This window comes from Lutra lutra, chromosome 7 (assembly GCF_902655055.1).
Source record: "Lutra lutra chromosome 7, mLutLut1.2, whole genome shotgun sequence".
Taxonomy (NCBI): domain Eukaryota; kingdom Metazoa; phylum Chordata; class Mammalia; order Carnivora; family Mustelidae; genus Lutra; species Lutra lutra.
In genome coordinates this window covers 136,702,930-136,723,010 of record NC_062284.1, presented here as the reverse complement: position 1 = coordinate 136,723,010, position 20,081 = coordinate 136,702,930, and the positions used below count along the sequence as shown (strand labels likewise).

The 20,081-nt window shown below is 37.3% G+C and overlaps 1 protein-coding gene across 2 annotated transcripts in view; it reads right to left on the bottom strand.

The window, feature by feature from the left end:
* The window catches only part of UNC79 (unc-79 homolog, NALCN channel complex subunit), a 247,835-nt gene extending 238,678 nt beyond the window's left edge, over window positions 1–9,157 (bottom strand). The window contains exon 1 of one of the 2 annotated variants that reach the window (XM_047738927.1): window positions 8,744–9,157. Coding sequence is in view for 1 of the 2 variants with exons in the window: in XM_047738926.1 (XP_047594882.1) it covers window positions 8,559–8,580 (22 nt within the window). In the remaining variant the exon portion in view is untranslated. Of the gene's footprint in view, window positions 1–8,558; window positions 8,700–8,743 lie in introns of those variants that run through there. The other variant, XM_047738926.1, reaches the window with a different exon arrangement.
* Window positions 9,158–20,081: the final 10,924 nt, after the last annotated feature.

The following is a 20,081-nucleotide window of genomic DNA, read 5'->3' as shown; positions in this document are numbered from 1 at the left end:
GATCAGGCAGACTAACAATTAATAAAGGCACAGAAGATCTAAACAACATAAACAAAGTAGATCTTATAGATCTATATCAATATCTGAATCCCAGAAATAGAGATTACAATTTCTTTTCAAGTACACATAGAACACTCACAAAAACTGACTAAATCTTAGGCCGCAGAAAAAACCTTAGTAAATTCCAAAGAACAGAAATAATGCAAATGTCATCCTCAGATTATAATGTAATAAAAACAAAGTTGGTAAAATTAAAAAGAAAAAACAAAAATTTCCTCCCACATGAAACAACTCTTGGATCAAAGGAAAAATGCAAAATTAAACTGCAGAATTTCTTGACAATAATAATAAACGCCTGATGTTACCAGAATCCGTAGGCTATAGCTACAGAAAGAGTCAAAGAAAAACAGATTGCATAAAATGCCTATATCAAAAATATAAAAATAAATAAACACCCAACTCAAAAAGCTTTCTAGGGAACACCAAAATAAAACAGAGAAATCAAGAAAAAGGGAATTAATCATAAGTGGCAGAAATTAATTCAGAAACCAAAAAAAACAGTAAAATACATAAATCCAAAGCTAGTTCCTTAGAAAAGAAATCAACAATGGGCAAAATGCTAACTCACTCAATCAAGAAAAAAGAAGGTGGGGGTGGGGGTGGGTGGGCGGTGAGAAAACATAAATATACAGCATTAAAATTTAGGCATAATATTAGCAATGACAAGGAATCAAAATAGAGAAAATGTTTAAAGTTCTAAAAGACTCTTGCATAATTCTGTACAAATTTGAAAACTTAAATGAAATGAATAATGTTTTAGAGAATTATAACTTACCAAAATTGACCCCAGTAGAAAGAGAAATTCTAAACAGAACAAGGGTCATAGAAGGAATACAGAAAGAAGTTAAAAGAGTTCCACTACAAAAGAGAACCATGCTAGACAGTTTCACAGGCAAACTTAAACTTAACCTCAGTGTTACTTTAATCACTCCAGAGCATAAAAAAAGAAGGAAAACTTCCAAACTCATTTTCCATAGTGAATATAACATTGTTCTTGGGTCCTGACTTGAACTACACCCAAACCCTGCCCCCTACATACATAGATAAATAGATAGGCAGACAGATAGATAATTTTTTTTTAAACTGTGGACCAATCTAACTCATGAATATCAATGCAAAAATTGTTAATCAAATATGATAAAATCCAATTCAGCATATTAATAAAATTAAAATAAATGTTTTATAAAATATAAAATAAATATAAAATATAATAAATATAAAATAAATATAAAAATAAAATATAAAATAAAATAAAAGTTTCCATAGATACAGAAAATTCAGCACCAGTCAGATTTTTTTTAAAGACTCAATAACATAGAAATTGATGGATACTTCCTTAATATATTACCTCAGGCCCAAATAATACCTTACTTAATAGAGAAGTACTACAGGTTCTCTTACCGAAATTAAAAACAAGGCAAGAATACTCACAATGCCATATTTAACATGGTACTGGAGATATTCACCAATGCAATTGGGAAAGAGAAAGCAATTTGAGACAGAAGAATTGGATACAAAAGAAAGGATAATATTTCCTATTTGCAGATTATATATCTTGAAAACCCCCAAAATAAATGGTAAACCACTACAGAAAGAAAGGAATTTAATAAAGTAAGTTTACAAAATTGGCATACAAAAGTCAGTAGCCTTCATGTAAAAATATAAAAAAGATGGAAGATAGACTCCAATTGTGACAGAAAAAAAAAAGATAAAATACTAAACATAAGCTTAACAAAAAATTCTAAAAAGTACTCCCTAAGCAAAGGCATGAAAAAACTTGAACAAAGGAGACATACCATGTTCTTAACCAGTAAAATTCAATATCCTAAAGATTTTAGTTCTCCCTAAATAAGTTATTTTCTAATTTCAATGTGATACTCATAAAAATGCCATCAGGCTTTTCACTGAGATATATAACTTGAACATAAAATTAATTTGGAAGAATGGAAAAGAATAACCAGAAAAACCTGAAAAATAAGAACAATATTGAGTGGGGGAGGGAGATTCTAACAAGATTTTCTATAAAAATTTAAGCCTTCAATGAGGAAAAAAAAATAATAACCAATAATCACAAGGAGCAAGTACTAGCTTTCTATGAATAAGTCATAAAAAATTCACTTCAGTTTCCTATTGTTTTTAGAGACCTAAACAGCCTATCAAAGGAGAGCTGATAAGAGAATATCTACATCTCAGCAAAGTGTGATCCCCCTGGGTACTTAAATGTTAGCTCCTCCAGAATCTACTACAGAGCCTGACACATTGTAAACTCCCAATAAGTATTTGCTGAATAAGTGAATGGACAAGTTGATGAAATACAGATTGCTTGGTACTGCAAAAGAAGAAAAAAAAACAAGACAGAAATATAACATATGAATTGAAAAAAGCTAAAAATTCTAAATAAAATGGTTGAGTTTTTTACAGTACAAAAAGCAAGCTTATTGTTAAGGATACATTTTGTTTAATGTACTTCTTCATGCAAAAAAACATCTCATTTCTAAGCCAATATATATGCCCCTTTACACACAGCTATCCATATATTTTCAGAATATAAGCAATAAATGCATATGGGTTTGCAACACAGTACTACAAAATGAAAATCCCAACTTAAAGCCTACTTACTGGTTGAGTTACCAATACATAAAACTTAAACAAATGTATTTCAAGGGATCCACATCAAGTTACAGCATAAAAAGTCCCTGACTTCAAATGTATTCATATTCTATTTCATAAGAAAAACAGTTGGCTGTGTGCTAAGATTGTCTACAAATTAAGAATCATAATTATTATGCTGAATATAACAGAAAATTTTAGCTGAGAAACAAAGCACAATTAATGTTCAGGAAAAGGGCAACTTGTTATATAAATACTATAAAATTTGATTTAATAAATGTTTTACATACTTTTAAAGTGTATTTTTATTTACTTGTAAATCCATTTGAAAAGCATGCATTCTATACAGTTTATGTTCATATTGTATTAACGCAGAACCTCCCACTAACATAAATGTGAAATCTTCAAATTAATGATATCCAAAAATTGGATATGTAATCCTTCTTCATAAAAGACATTAATTCACCCTCAGTCATTTTTACTTTCAAGAAACAGGTTTTTTGCATATACACTGTGCACTAGACGATGGTGTTTGCACCCTGGAGACACAGAAATGAACATAATACGGTCTACAACACAAAGTAAATGAGGACACCTGACAAGAAAACCAATTATTCAATACAGTGTGAGCACATGAGTGGAGCCTACAAGAGAAGACTGGCAGTCAGGCAGGGCTTCCAAGTGAAATACTGAACAAAAGAAAGGCAAAGAAGAGGACATGGAGGAAAAGAAACCTGTATCCCAGAAACAAATGATACGTTATATGTTAATTAAAAAAAAAAAAAAGGAACATGGTGCATTGGAGGAGCTAAAAAAAAATCCAATGTAAGTAGATCAAAGAGTTGAGCAGCAATTTAGTTGCATGAACTAAAATCACCAAAGGTTAGTGAGTTTTGCATAGTAGTAACAGTAGGAGAAGTTTAAGAAGACTCCCAATTTTTTTACTTGGGTGAATGGGAAGATGGTGGTGCTCTTCATTAAAATGAGTCATACATAAAGGAGAACAAGCTTGAGGCAGCAGACAGTGAGTTTGGGTTTGAAATGCCTCCGGGATGCCAGGATAGAGATAGAGGCTTTGGTTCAAGAGACATGTTTAGACTAGAAAATTGTATTTGGGTGCCATCTACAGAGAGATGATAAGTGATACCATGAAAGTAAAGTAAATCAGGAATCTTCACGATTTAAAAAAGGGAGAGGGCAACTAATGATAGAATCCCGTTCATTAAGGGTGAAGAGAAGAAAGTAGCCCTAAGGGAAAAAATCTGAGTAGGAACAGCCACAAAAGAGAGAAGAAAAGGAGAGCTTAAGTAAAAAATGTGGCAACTACTGTCAAACGATGCAGAGAAATCAAGTAAGACAAGAGCTAAAGCCATGTGCTCTTTTTGCTACCACAAATACGATTAATAACCTACTCTAATTTTTGCATGTATGAATAAACAAGTTTTCCTATATAAGAATTTAGCAATGTCTTTGTGCCAAGATTTCTAAATGACTGCAGGATGCAGTGCTACTCAAAGTGTTTTTCTATTATAATATTAATAATATAGTGGTATTCTATATATAATAATATAATGTGCATAAACATTTTTTAAAACTATTTCTCTAAGCACAGCCCTTAAAGATGCATGAGAAAGAACCAAGTTCAACTTCAAATCATAGTGCTAATTATTTCTACTCTTTTTTTTTTTTTTTTTTTTTTAAAGATTTTATTTATTTATTTGACAGAGAGAAATCACAAGTAAGCAGAGAGGCAGGCAGAGAGAGAGGAGGAAGCAGGCTCCCTGCTGAGCAGAAAGCCCGATGTGGGGCTCGAACCCAGGACCTGGGATCATGACCTGAGCCGAAGGCAGCGGCTTAACCCACTGAGCCACCCAGGCGCCCCTAATTATTTCTACTCTTAAAAGTGTTTGTTCTTCATAAAATCAAAAGGATTTTTAGTTACTAAGATAAAATATTGAGTAGGATAAATGCATTAAAAATAGCATATATTCACATTTCTATAACTAGGCATTTTGAGCTTATACTCAAACCTCGAGGTTAATTTCTAAATTTGACAACCATTTTGATGGATATATATATAAGTGATTTGTGTTTATCAACTGCTACACTGTCATCAAACTACAAAAGGTGATGGATAGGCACATAATGCTTTAGAAATATTCTGTTTGGGTGATTAGCCAGTGCCTTGCTAGATACACAAAGCCAAGGAATTGCCATGCAGATTCCTTCCCACCTAAAATGGTTTAGGCTGATTGCTGGAAAGGATTCAGAGACAAGGAAAGGAGAATAAAATATAATCCAATGGCCCATATCCCATTTAAGTAATATGGTAATTTTTTTTTTCTGCTACACTCTGGGGGGCTAGATCCAAGTTTATAAATATCCTCATTTTAGCAGCAAGCACAAGATTTTATACTTGATAATGATGATAATAATAGCTATTAACTCCCCATTATGTGCCAGAATTCTGTGCTATGCACTTTACATGGATCATCTCATTTAATCTTCACTGCTAGGACTATCCCCATTTTATAGATAATGCAGTCAAGGCTTAGAGAGGCTCGGTTAACTTGTCCAAGGTCACAGAAATTGCAGGAAGCAGAGCGAGGATTCATATCTAGGCAGCAGTCTGATTCTAGAACCCCCAATCTTAACTTCTGCTGTTATTAAAAATAAGCTTTTTTTGAAAGAGCACATAGAAATTACTCTGGATTATTTAATTTTAACTCTCAGAAGACAGAGGAAGGGAAAGGAGGTAGACTTCTCACAACTCCAAATAAAAGAATGACAAATTCTTATTCATTTCAGATTCTATATCAACTACAAAAACATTCTCACTACAGTGAACTTTGTAAGAAAAAGAAGCATTTGGAGGAAAAAACGTTTTAGCTCTGTGCAATCGCCTAAGAAATTGCTAGGAAGCTTTCACCTTCTGTTATGATGTTCTGCACATAACACAGGAAGCAGACTGAATGTATAAAAACAGCTCCAAACTATATCTTAGGTAAAACTAACCTCTCTTTCATTTTGCTACTTATTTCATACAAGAAAATACCACTACATAATAATAAAATCATCTTTCACATATCTGTGACACTTTAGATTTCAAAGGTAAATCACGTAATCTGTTTGGGTTGAAATGCAAGTGCTTCCTCTTGCTGGTTCAACCAAACTATGTCCACTTCCTGCACCAGTGAAATCTTTACCTACATCAAGAGCCCTCAGGAAGAAATATAATAGAAATAATACTTTGAGATTAAATTAAACCTAATTCTCCCTGCTTGGTCCTTAGGGAAGTGGCATTGTGCATACTCCTGAATGCAGAGGATAAACTAACTCTGTTCTCTCCCATTCTGGTGGTCTCCACCACATCTAGTAGGAGAAAAATCTCGTGGCCTTCCCTTCTCTTTCTCCTTCCTCCTAACCATATTCCTACCATGTCCAAAGATAAAATATCACAGATCTGCAACTTCTCTTTATTAAAAAGTATTCACCCTTCATGAACATCAACCATGCAGCTTTTCACGTCTTTGCTCTATTTTCAGGTATATAATGTGTACTAGAGTGACAATCCATTCATGTTAGTGCATATAAGAGAGAGAAAAAAAGAAATTCTTAACTTCACTCTAAATAAAGACACCTAAAAAAAGTCAAAGCATCCCTATCCTTTTCACAGTCTACTCCCATTTACCTCCTTTGCCCTCCACAACATAGGATTAAGCAAAAACAACTAACACTATTATTCCTTACTTCATAGATGGAAACTCTGAGGCACAAAAGTATTAAGTTAATTGCCCAATGTCACACAATTAATCAGAAGGGCATACAAAACACAAATCCACATGTTTTAGCTTCAAATGTGGTATCTTTCCCATCACCTACAGAGGAAAAAAAGATCAGTTTTACAAACAATTCTAAAATAGTTTCTTCACTACACACTACCTGCACTGCACAACCAAATCCACTTGTAGATTTTATTCACCCTGGCAATAACTGCCCAAGAAAGAGACAAGACAAAGCATCCAGTGAATCTCAAAATAGAACAAGGAAGAAAAAACACAGAATGAAGACAGCAACACTCACTGGTTTTAACCTGAAGTTATGTAATATATAACTAAAAGATCAAATGACAGGTGGTGGTTTTTTTAACAACACACTATAATAAAACCTTCAAGGGTGTGATATTCTCAAGTGGGAAGTTCACAATGATTCCAACTATGTTACCATTTCTCAGAATATAATGCATTCGATTTTTTTGAAAGCCTCTGTAGAAGCAAAATTATCTTTGAGGTTTAGATTTAACTTGTGAAAAGGGTCCCCAAAAATCACAAAAGACCTAACTATTTAGAAGAGACAGACTATTAGGAGGGAAATAACGATCATTTATTGAATACTTGCAATGGGCTAGGCTCACTACTCATTCTTTTGTGTGTATCCCTTCATTTATAATCACAACAACCCCATCAGCACTATTAACCCAGGTTTACAGATGAGGAAATAAAGTTTCAAGAAGTCAGTTATCTTGCTCAAGGTCAAACAGTAAATGGCAGAACTAGGATTCAAACTCAGGTGTTCCAGATTCCAAAAATAACACTATAAAGAGGTACAAGCACTGGATGGTAGGTGGGCACAATCTCTAATGAACCATCAATCTGGGAATTCTATGAGCCTTCAGTTCATTTCATCTATCTGGTGAATAAGTGACACACTGTCTATACATATTCTATAAAACATACTGCCCCAAAATAATGAGACTACTGTTTTGGGTGTCTCACAAAATGGCTTTAATAGCCATTCCAAAGAAGAATTACAAATACTTTTAAGTAGTGACGGGAGGGCATTATCAACCGTGTACTTCCTTGAAAGAAACAAGAGTCAATTAGATGAATAAGTTCTGGCATATTTGTTAAAAATTCAAACTTATTGCTTAATAAAAACATCTTTTATTTACAAACATAAGTTTAATTTCCTGGATCCCTCAAGAGCACTCAGGAAAATGTTTCACATTAATCAAACTACCAAGTACATACCAATGGCCTACAAATGCGCACTACAATAACAGAGGCTATAGGAAGCATATTAGAAACTTCCTCTGTCTACAAGGAGTTTGCAGGTTGTTTCCAACCAAACACACAGTCAGTCATTACTAGGACAACTAAAACCCTCCTGTTATTTGTTATAGTTTGTGTCAGCTACCCTACAAAGGAAACCTCTTTGTTAGAATAATTAGATCATTTTCCCTGAGCCCCTTTCACCTTCATGCAAAGCACCAACTCTTGCTTTAACCTACGGTTGTGTTTAGTTTTGCATTAGTGTGGGTATTCGGGAGTTGATTTTCCTCACACTGGTCCAGAATTCTGCCTGACTCCCGGCTCCCTCCCTCTTCTCTCCTTTCTAGCCTCTCCAACCCGAAGTGGAAACTGCGGACTCAAACTCCCCTATGGTTCCAGCACCTAGAACTGGGCATGCTCAGAAGGCCAGGCAGGCTTTGGTTGCACTGACAGTTCCCCGCCCCTGATTTGCCGCTGCCCCCCTTCCCCCACTCCAACAAGAGATACTGAAATGTTTATCTGAAAGATATGAGGCCTCTTTTTCCCGAGAATGACCCCATTTTAATTTCATTTCCCAGGGTCTTTCAGTCTTGCGAAACCCCACCACGAGCCCGAGGAAGACCGCATTATTTTTCAGCACCAGGGACAGCGCCGCGTTGACATTAACGTCCACCCTCCCCCACCTTCTCTTCCGCCCCCCACCCCCCACCCGCCCCAACCTCAGCCCCCACCCCCGCACCAGCACGATGCCAAGGTCTCCCGGCAGCCGCAAACGCCGCAACTGCAATAGCTCCCAGCCGGAGGCCGGGCCGGAACGCCGGGCCGGCTGCTACTTACACTGCTCCGCTTTGGTGGACATGGTGCTGTCCAGATGGAAAGGCTTTGCCCCAAAATCTGTGTCGTGTGAGCTCCCTCGCTCCGCCAGCGATGTTGCGAGGAAAAGAGCGCATACCCCCCACCCCCCACCCCCTCGCTTTCCCCCTCCCTTAGGCCCGTGTCGCTACCATTCGGACAAAACGCACATCAAATTGCAGAATTCGGTCCCGGAAGGTTAGGAAATCGCCCCCGGAGAAATGGGTGGGATTTAATAGGCGGCCAAAGGCTTCCTGTCCGTCCCCTCCTGGAGCTGCCCGCGTTGATGTGGGCGGGGAGACAGAAAGGAGAGAGCAAGCTGCGGCTCCTGGTGAAATGGGAAAATGGGCTCGACCGGGGGAGGAGTATTTCCATTCATAAGGCGCTCGGAGGGGACGGGTGTTTCCCAGAGAAAAGCCTCTTAAAGTGCCGGAGTCCCCGACCATTTGGATCTCCCATTGGCGTTCTCCGGGCCTGTAAATCCTGCTCCGGGAGCAGCCCCCGGTGCCTCAACGGGGCGACCGGAGAGGAACACAGGTGCGTCCCAGGCTTGGTTTCAACCTCCCGGAGGAAGGCGGGGGAGGCGGATCCGGGGCGGGCTGGAGACAGCCGGGGCCGGAGGGCGGCGAGGACGCTCCTGAGGATCGCGAGGAAGGAAATGCAGAAGTAACCCTCAGCATGGCTTCCCGGAGTGCTGTGGTCCGTGCCCTCTGCCTCCCCTCTCTGATGGGCTCTCCTGCGGCTGATTAGGATGGGAGGTCCCACTGCCTGCGGGCTGGGAGAAGACTTTGGAAGTTGGAGCTAGGGAAGGAGGAGATTTCCACGGAGGGTGAAGCTGGAAGGGCCACAGAAAAGAAAAATGAAAGACGAGACAGAAGGAAGCCAGGTGTGCTCCCTTGCAACCACCCAGGATGGAAACAGAAACGTTAGGAAGCCCCTCTGCTGGAAAACCAAACGAAGCCAACCAACGGAAAGGGGCATCATGCATATTAATAGGAAAATGCTGAAAAGAATCAACAACAGAGTGAACGGATGTTCTGAGCCTGGACTTGGGAGGCAAGAAGAACCAGATTCAAGACCCAGTTCCAGTACTTACTCATTTTAAGACCAATCTTTTAATCTCCCTGAGCCTCGGGCTCTTTATCTGTAAAATGAGAATAAAACCTGCTTTGTCACTTAAAGAATTATTGGACAGATCAAATGGCATCGTGGTTGCAAAAGTCCTTTTAAAATTAAAGTACTGTACATTTACCAACCATTATGATACTCAATTCAAATAACCTAAATAGTTTGTGAAAGGTAACAGTGATCAAAGCAAGTTGATTTTGCAAAAGCTATGGAAATAACACTGTAAGAGTTGACAAATTATTTTTAATACAAATAACTGCACTGACTAAATCAATGTTTTTCCATCTTACCGAAAAATAATAATCCTTGGGGCGCCTGGCGGGCTCAGTCAGGAAGAGCATGTGACTCTTGATCTGGGAGTCCTGAGTTCAAGCCCCATACTGGGTGTAGAGATGACTTAAAAAATAAAATTTTTAAAAAATAAAATAAAGAAAAAACATTCCTTGTTTTAGGGAAAGGATGTTAAATTGTACATGATATGTACAACACATTCGAAAGAAATCTTTGACAATGAAAAAAAAATCTGTGACCACATAGCAAGAAAATATGTTTCTGAGTAAACTAAAAAAGTCTTTAGACAGCAAGGAAACTGCCCATTATAACATACAAAGTGGCCAAGCTTCATAATATTGGCCAAAATGTTCATAAAATGTTAGTGATTCAGCTGTTTGGGGTATATACACAACTGGACTATGTCACCTCACTCACTGATTGACAGGTTGGTCTGACTAACCAGGCTGATCATCTTATACCATTGTTCATTCCCAAAAATACATCTCAAAGAGAATACATTCTTCAGTCAAAGATAAGTGATGATGTAAAGAATGATGGTGAAGAGTTAATTTGGGGTAAAAAGTTGGAATCATTCTGAAAGAAAATATGAATATAATATAAATCTCTGAAGATGTCAAACATTCTGTGTAATCAAAAGAAAGCTCAGGGGCTCCTGGGTAGCTCAGTTGGTTGAGCATCTGACTCTTGATTTTGGCTCTGGTCCCGAAATCAAGCCCCACATGGGCTCCTTGCTCATGGGGTTGGGGGGGGGCGTCTGCTTAGTATTCTCTCTCTCTCTGCCCCCCAACTCCACTCTCCTCTCTCTCTCAAATAAATAAATCTTTAAAAAAAAATAATAAAAGAAAATTCAACAATTTATTCAGAAATATCTGGGAGGCTTCAGACTTTGATAAAGAAAACAGTAATTGGGGGAAAAAAATTAATGGTGTCTTGGATAACCCAGAAACAAGCAACAAAGCATGGGTTGGAAACTACTCTCTCCAGTCTAACGCTCTCCCAACTGAGCTATTTCAGCTGTTTGTTGGAAACTACTCTCTCATGTCCTGCTTACCAAAATTGCTATTTGTCATCAATTAAACCTCCTCCTACCCCAGTGAAAGAGTATAACATTGTTAAGGGATATGGACTCAGGAGTTAGGTAGCCTTCGTTTGAATTCCAGTTCTGCCTCGATGTTACCTTGAGTAAATTACTTCTATATGTCTCAATTTCCTCACCTGCAAAATGCTCATAATAATATAGCTACCTCAAAGGTTGTTGTCAGGATTAAATGAGTTTGTATAAAGAATCTAGAAAAATCCCTAACACATTTTAAATGACATAAGAATCTAGAATAATCCCTGGTACTAGGAGTGTTTGCTTTTTTTTTAACATTACAGTTCAAGCCATTCAAATGCACCCATTCTGTTGAGGTTCTGACTGTTTCAAACCCTTCAAAGACTGAAATCACCCATATAATTGATACCCTAATTAACAACCTAGGTTCTTACAACCTCAACCTTCTAACATGTCCATTGAGCTAATTCACTAACCTGGATCATATCCATTACCCAGTTTCTCCACTCCAACAGATGACCTAAATTACTGCTTCAAAGAAATAAAGATGAACCTCTCCTTCTTTTTGTCTCCACCTACCTGTGTCAACCTTTCTTTCTTTTACTCTATTACAAAAGGAGTCACTGCGAGGTGAAATGCCCTTTTCTTCTAACACTATACCTATAATTAAAAGTGCTCCCATGAATTGTCCTTTCTTTCCAGCTTTTTAAGTTTCTATCTTTTCAATGGATTCTTCCATTCTGCTCACAAACATAAATCCTGGGAAAGCTGTACTTGTCTTAATACTAAATAAATGATCTCCATTTCTCCACCTACTGCCTTTATGTCTTCAGCATCCCACCTATTAGTAAGTCCTTACTGAAACAGTTCCTCTCAATAGTCACTAATAATTTCCTAATAGTCTACTACAATTACCTTATCTCCTGGGTAACTAATTCCAGCATTTCAAATATTTCCCTATTCATTTTTGAAACTCCTTCATCCTTTAAGTTCTATGCTACAATGTTCTGAAGAAATCTTCCCCAAACCTTTTAATGTTCTTTTGTTTAATGAGGTATTTCCCACATAAAAATATTTTTTAAAAAAAGCATTATAACCACATCTTAATATTTTGTCATAGTTTCATTAGATACTTTATTATTTTTTTAAAGATTTTATTTATTTGTTTGACAGAGAGAGAGATCACAAGCAGGCAGAGAGGCAGGCAGAGAGAGTGGGGAAGCAGGCTCCCTGCTGAGCAGAGAGCCCTATGTGGGGGCTCGATCCCAGGACCTGAGATCATGACCTGAGCCAAAGGCAGAGGCTTTAACCCACTGAGCCACCCAGGCACCCCAGATACTTTATTTTTAAGAAATAAAACATTTTAGCTTCAAGAGAAGGCCCATAAAACTTATTTAAATTTGTGGTTAATCAAGCCTTCATATATTTATTCTATTCATTTATTCATTCAGCAAATACTTACTGAATACCTATTATATATATCCCTGGGGATACTACAGTGAACAAAGAAACACCCATCTCTGCCTTTATGGAGCTAATAGTCTGGTGGAGAAGACAAAAAAAAAAATTAAATGAATAAAACATGTAGTACATTATACACTGATAATTACATAAAAGAAAAGAGTACCAAACCAGGGGAAAGAGATACGAAGTATGGAAAGAGATTGGAATTTTAGATAGGACAAAATTTTGCAAAATTTTAGTGGTAACTAAAGACACACTATAAATATATCTCAAACACTATGTATTATTTCACATATTTTTTAACTTTATATAATATCATACGTATCTTTCTGATACTTACACTTTTTTTTTTAAGATTTTATTTATTTATTTGGCAGACAGAGATCAGAAGTAGGCAGAGAGGCAGGCAGAGAGAGAGGAAGAAGCAGGCTCCCTGCTGAGCATAGAGCCCGATGTGGGACTCTATCCCAGGACCATGGGATCATGACCTGAGCCGAAGGCAGAGGCTTTAACCCACTGAGCCACCCAGGTGCCCCTGATACTTACACTTTTTACTCAACATCACATTTTGACTTAATCACTTTGGTATATACAACATTAATTTATTTGTCTTTACTACTGTATAGCATTTCATTTTATAAGTATCCCACAATTTATTTACCTCCTGTCTTATTGATGAGCATGTTGGTTATTTGCAATTTTTTCCTATTACCAAAAAGATTGTAGTGTTCAATCTTACACATCTGTGTATGCGCAAAATTGCTCTAGGATAGTCTCAACTTCAACTTTCACTAAATATTGCCAATTGCTTACTAAAATCACTGTGTCAACCTATACTCCCTCCAGGTTCCACTTCCAGTATAGCCATCAATAAATGACTCCTGGAGTCCTCTCAAAGATAAGCTACAAACTAAATAAAATATAAAAACAAACAAAATAAAACATAACCTACCTGGAGCAGTTGGGGACTCACCAAGAGCAGATAGATTCTGGAGAGGTGTTAACCCTTAGAGGAAGTGAATGGTACAAGAATATGGGTTTCCATACTTTATGGCTTTTAGCCTGAGAGACGATGGCTTTAGTTTGTGCAACACAGTGTGGTTAAAATTCCAATAGCTTGCTCACAGAATTTTTTGTCTGAATTACCAAAGCACATAGTTTAAAACAACCATATCTATTGGAAATGGAAAGGGGAACCATTAGAAAGAGAGAGCCAGAGAGGAGGAAATGTAAATTATGTTGCTCTGTACAAATCTCTAGCTTATCCCCAAACCATACAGTTGCAGGGCTATGTCCACACAACAACAGTTCAGCTAGGGATAAACGAACTACACTCAGATTTAAGCAACCACCCAAGAGTCAGTTTGTAGTATAAGTCTGTTTAAATTACCTACTAAAACAAAAAACCAACAGCATTTAGAGGAAAATAACAAAACACAGAGTCTTCACAGCATAACATTCACAGCACCCAGAACAAAATTCAAACTTACTTGACACAGAAATAGGATCTTTTCTTAAGAAAAAAAAAAAAAACAACAGAAAAAAACAAGATCCAGAGTTGGAATTAGCAAAGATTTGAAAGCCTAATTCTGCTCAGTGAGGTAAAAGAAAATATGCTCATAATGAGTGAAAAGATAAGAATACTAGCAGAGAAACAGAAAGTTTTGTTTTGTTTTTTAAGAGCCAGCTGGAAATTTGGAACATACGAATATGGTTTTCAAATCAAAATTTCACTGGGTGGGCTTAATGGAAGAAAACAGATGAAAAAGTCAGTAAACTTGAATATAAATCTCTGGAAATTATCCAATACGAAGAACAGAGAGAGGAGAAAGATGGAACAAAACAAACAGAGCCTTGGGACCTTTGGGTCAGTGGCAAACTATCTAACATATGTGTTATATTAGTCATAGAAGGAAAGGATAGAGAACAAGAAGAAAAAAAAAAGAAAGAAAGAAATGATGGCTGCGGGGTGGGGCAGCTGTGTGGCTCAGTGGGTTAAGTGTCTGCCTTCAGCTCAGGGCATGATCTTAAGGTCCTGGAATTGAGCCCCATGCTGGGCTCCCTGCTCATAAGAGAGTCTGCTTCTCCCTCTGCCCCTCCCACCTGCTTGCTCATTCTCTCTCTCTCTCTCTCAAATAAATAAATAAAATATTTTTTGAAAAAAGAAAGGCTGAAAAAAAAACCCACACCAATTTGGTGAAATGAAATTTACAGATTAAAAAAGGCTTTCAAACATCTAAACAGGAGAAACACAAAGAAAATCACGTCCAGGCACATCAGATTCTAACTGACAAAGACGAAACGAAAAAGGAAATCTTGGAAGCAACCAGAGAAAAATGACAATTGCTTACAGGAAAATATCGATTCTATCAGCCACTGGTTTCTAATCAGAAATTATGGAGGTCAGAAAATAATGAATCACATCTTTAAAGTATTGAAAGGAAAAAGTAAACTGTCAGTGCAGTATTCTATATCCAGAAATATCTTTCAAAGATGAACACAAAGCAGAAACATTTCAGATGAAAGAAAACGAAACAAATTTGTCAACAGATCTGCACTCTAAGAAACGCTGAAAGAAATTCTTCAGACTCATGAAAAATGATACAAGATGAAAACTCAGATCTTCTCCCAGGCTGCAGCTTGTTTTTTGTTTGATTATTTATTTACAGTCTATTTAACACAAATTTTAAAATGCAGGGGATCCTGGGTGGCTCAGTTGGTTAAGCATCTGTCTTTAGCTTAGGTCATGATCCCAGAGTCCTGGGATTGAGTCCTGCACTGAGACTAAGCAGGGAGCCTTCTTTGCCCTCCCACGACCCTTATGCTTTCTCTTGCCATCTCTCTCTCTCTCTCAAATAAATTAATAAAATGTTTTTAAAAAATGTAAATGTAGCCAAATTTATCAATGTTCTTCTTCATAATGTATGCTTTTTGTATTTCAAGAAATTCTTTCCTATTCCCCAAGGTTGTAAGATACTCCTATATTTCATTCTAAAAGTTCTAAAATTTTACTTTTACATTTAAATGTTTATTATAAATTAAATTTATTTTTTGTATACTGTGAGCTAGGGTCTACTTTTTCCATATGGATAAGTATCATGCTTAATAACATTTGTTAAATTCTTCCCTAACAATTTCTAATCCCATGCCAACTTTGTCATAAGTCAACTTTTTATATATGCACAAGACTGTCAAAAATTTTCTCCTTTTTCCCACCTTATTTTAATAAAAAAAAAATTCTGGGGTGCCTAGGTAGCTCAGGCAGTTAAGTCTTCAGCTCGGGTCCTGGTCCCAGTGTCCTGAGATGGAGCCCCACATTGGGCTCCCTGCTCAGCAGGGGATCTGCTTCTTCCTCTCCCTCTGCTGATCCCCCTGCTTGTGCTCTCTCTCTCTCAAATAAATAAAATCTTAAAAATAAATAAAAATAAATTTATTTATCTCTCTGCTCATAGTGCTTTTAGTCTTTTACTTTTACAGATTTTAAACATTTTTTTTAATTTTTAGAGATTTTTATTTATTTGACAGAGAGAGAGAGAGATCACAAGTAGGCAGAGAGACAGGCAGAGAGAGAGGGGAAGCAGGCTCCCCGCCAAGCCGACAGCCTGATGTGGGACTTGATCCCAGGACCCTGAGATCATGACCTGAGCTGAAGGCAGAGGCTTAACTCACTGAGCCACCCAGGTGCCCTACTTTTACAGATTTTAAAATAAAATGCAGAACTACGATTTTTTCTAACAAACTCAAACTATCAATATTTCTATCATCTTTGCCATTGAACATGATTCCCCATTTTGTTATTGTTGTTTAGAGCTTCAGTTTGCCTTTTAAAATAAAACTTACTCATTTCATCAACATATTTTATCAATGCTGTGCTCACAATTATTTCTTGTATGCCATACCTTAATTCTGAGTTCTCTTTTCTTTCTTACTGAAGAACATTCTTCTTTTTTTTTTAAGATTGATTTATTTATTTGAGAGAGAGAGAGAGAGCACAAGAGAGAGAGCAGGGAAAGGGCTTGGGGGGAGGGACAAGAAGACTCTGGGCTGAGCATGGAGTGCAACAGGGGCTTCAGTCTCATGACCCTGAGATCATGACCTGAACCAAAATCAAGAATCATATGCTTAACAGTCTGAGCCACCCAGGCATCCCACTGAAGTACAGTCTTTATTTTTTTTTAAGTATGTAGCTAGAGAATTTCCATAGACTGAAGTGTTTCTCTTTTGGCCCACACTCTCATGTGTATTTCGCTGGGTATAAGAATAATTTTTCTCTTGGAGACAAACCATAAGAGACTCTTAATCTCAAGAAACAAACTGAGGGTTGCTGGTGGGAAGGAGGGTGGGAGGGATGGGGTGGCTCAGTGATGGACATTAGGGAGGGTATGTGCTATAGTGAACGCTGTGAATTGTGTAAGACTGAAGAATTACAGACCTGTACCCCTGAAGCAAATAATACATTATATGTTAATTTTTTAAAAAAAGATTAATTATTCTCTCAATATTTTGAAGATAATATTTCACTGCTTTCTGGGACCCTCTATTGATGAGAAGTTTGCTGTCACTGTCATTGCCCTTTATTAAATAATCCATTTTTCCCTCTTGGTAACAAGACATTATTTTGATCATCAGAGTTCTGCAGATCCACTACGATGTGTCTACATGTAAATTTATTTTATCCTGCTTGGTATCAAGAGTACACCTTCTACCTGACAAGTCATGACATTTTTTAATTCTGGAAAACTGTCTGCCATTTTCTCTTAAATATTTCTTCTCTACTGCCTCTTCCCTTTTCTCGTTGTGAAACTTTTTTTCTTTTAATATTTATTTACAATAAATAAATAAATAAGTGCCCATTTGAGAGAGAGAGGGAGAGAGAATGAGCAGGGGGTTGGGCAGGGGGAGAGGGACAGAATCCTCAAACAGACTCCCTACTGAGTATAGAGCCCAACACAGGGCTCAATCCCAGAACCCCAAGATCATGACCTGAGCTGAAACCAAGAGCTAGACACTGAACCAACTGAGCCACCCTGGCACCCCCTTGTTATGGAACTTCTATTTGATGTTTTATAACCTCCCATTCTATTCATATGTCCTTATTACAGGTTCATATTCCTTATCTTTTTACCTCTCATGTTACAGTCTGAGTTAATTCCTCAGAATTATCTCTTTTTTTTAATATTTTATTTATTTGACAGAGAGATCACAAGTAGGCAGAGGGGCAGGCAGAGAGAGAGAGAGAGAAGCAGGCTCCCTGCCAAGCAGAGAGCCCAATGTGGGGCTCGATCCCAGGATCCTGGGATCATGATCTGAGCAGAAAGCAGAGGCTTTAACCCACTGAGCCACCCAGGTGCCCCCAGAATTATCTTTTAATTCACTGTTTCCATTTGTATCCAATCTGGTGTATGTCCCAACTATTGAGATTTTTAAATTCAATGGTGTAAGTTTTTCATTTTCATTCATTTAATTGTATTATTCATATCCACCTGTTCTCATTTCATGTATGTTTGATTTTTGTTCATAATTTTTCCTCTCTATGAATTTTAGTCCTTCATCTAATCCTACACACACTTGTTTTAAGGTTTTTGACAGCTTGTTCCATAAAAAATAATTTTATTTATATTTAATTCATCTTATAATTTTTTTCTTGGCCATGTTTCCTGCCATTAGATTTCTTTGTAGAATCTTTGTTTCAGTGTATCTTGTGGATGAGGTTTTTGTTCTTATTTTTATTCTTCTTTCTCTTTTCCTGTGTTAAACCCTTCCTATCTAGCAATAGGCACTTTGTTTCTACCTAACTCCCTGGACAGCCAGTCATGAACCAGCTCTTATACCAGCAGATAAGGTTATTAGATAAAGATATCACAAATCCAGCAACAAGTGATCAGGCAGTTTTGATTCTGTCCAAGTCTCAAGGCTATATCACTATCTTCCTGAATCTCGATGCTTACAGTGTGCTCTAAGCTGTATGTATCCCAAGCAGGAGCCAACAGTTTCCCAAACTCTTTTCTTGAGGTGGAATAGGGCTGGGAAAAGCAGGAGACTTCAAGTAGTAAGTAGAGTTCTAGCTGTCTTCCATGAAACACTTTAACCCCCATTACCCCAAGAACAGGCAACATACCATTGTCTCCTTTCAGCCTAGAACCCTATTCACAAATTTGTATTTCAGTTGCTTCCAATACAAATCGTTATTCATCTTGTTTTGAGCTCAGCCATGCTTTATCTATCATTACTTTAAGTTTAGATCCAATTCATAAATATACTACCATGTTGGCCAAGTAGAATCTGACTACTCCATTGACTCTGTCATCTTCTGCATCCTGACCCTTCTCCCCCAAATGGGAGTCATTTCTCGAAGCATCAGCTTTGGAATTCTTATCTTTCTTCTAAATCTCTCTTCCCTTCAGCTCTATCATCTACTCTCATGATTCAACTACAAATAGTTGAATATTCTCAAATCTCTCTTTCTTTTTCTCCAGCCAATCTGCCAAGATTCAAGCTCATATTTTTAACTATTTGATGGATATTTATTTCTGGATGTTCCATAAGTACCATAAATTCAAAATACATAAACCACACATTATTTTTCTACCCTATCAATACCTCTTCTGATTTATTTATCATAATGGGGCCATTATTCCCACTGTTGTCTAGACTTGAAATCTTAATGTTTCTTATTCTCCTTTATACCTCATCCATATACTCTAATCAGGCTTTGCCATAGACTGAATGCTGTCCCCACCAAAATTCATACGTTAAAGCCCTAACCCCGAATGTGATGGTACTGGGAAGTGGAGCCTCTGGGAGGTAATTAAGATTAGATGAAGCCATGTGGATGGGACTTTCATGATAATATTATCATGAAATTATTATGATGATATGATTATTATGATGATATTATTATTATTTATTATTATTATATTATCATCATATTATTAAATTGTTCTTATAAGAACAAGAAGATACCAGCGTTTGATCTCTTTCACTCTCTCTTTCTCTCTCTCACATGTGAGGACACAGTGAGAAAGTGGCCATCTCCAGCCACACTCATCGGGGAACTAAATTGCCCAGCACCTTGATCTTAGACTTCCCAGCCTCCAGAACGGTGAGAAATAAATTCCTGTTGTTTAAGCCATCTAGCCTATGGTATTCTATATTATTAGCAGACTAATACGGCTTTAAGTTACATCTTTTCTCTTTCAGAATCATCCTTGAGTTCAATTCTTTCTTGCCATATATTTTCGCCTTAACACTGATCTCTTTCTTCTTTTTTTTTTTTTAAAGATTTTATTTATTTATTTGACAGAGAGAGATCACAAGTAGACGGAGAGGAAGGCAGAGAGAGAGAGAGAGAGGGAAGCAGGCTTCTTGCTGAGCAGAGAGCCCGATGTGGGACTCGATCCCAGGACCCTGAGATCATGACCTGAGCCAAAGGCAGCGGCTTAACCCACTGAGCCACCCAGGCGCCCCTGATCTCTTTCTTCTTGATCTCACATCTGAATCATTGAAACTTCTTTCTTAATAGTTCCCCTAATGTTAATCTCACTCCACTCTAATCCATTCTTCATCCT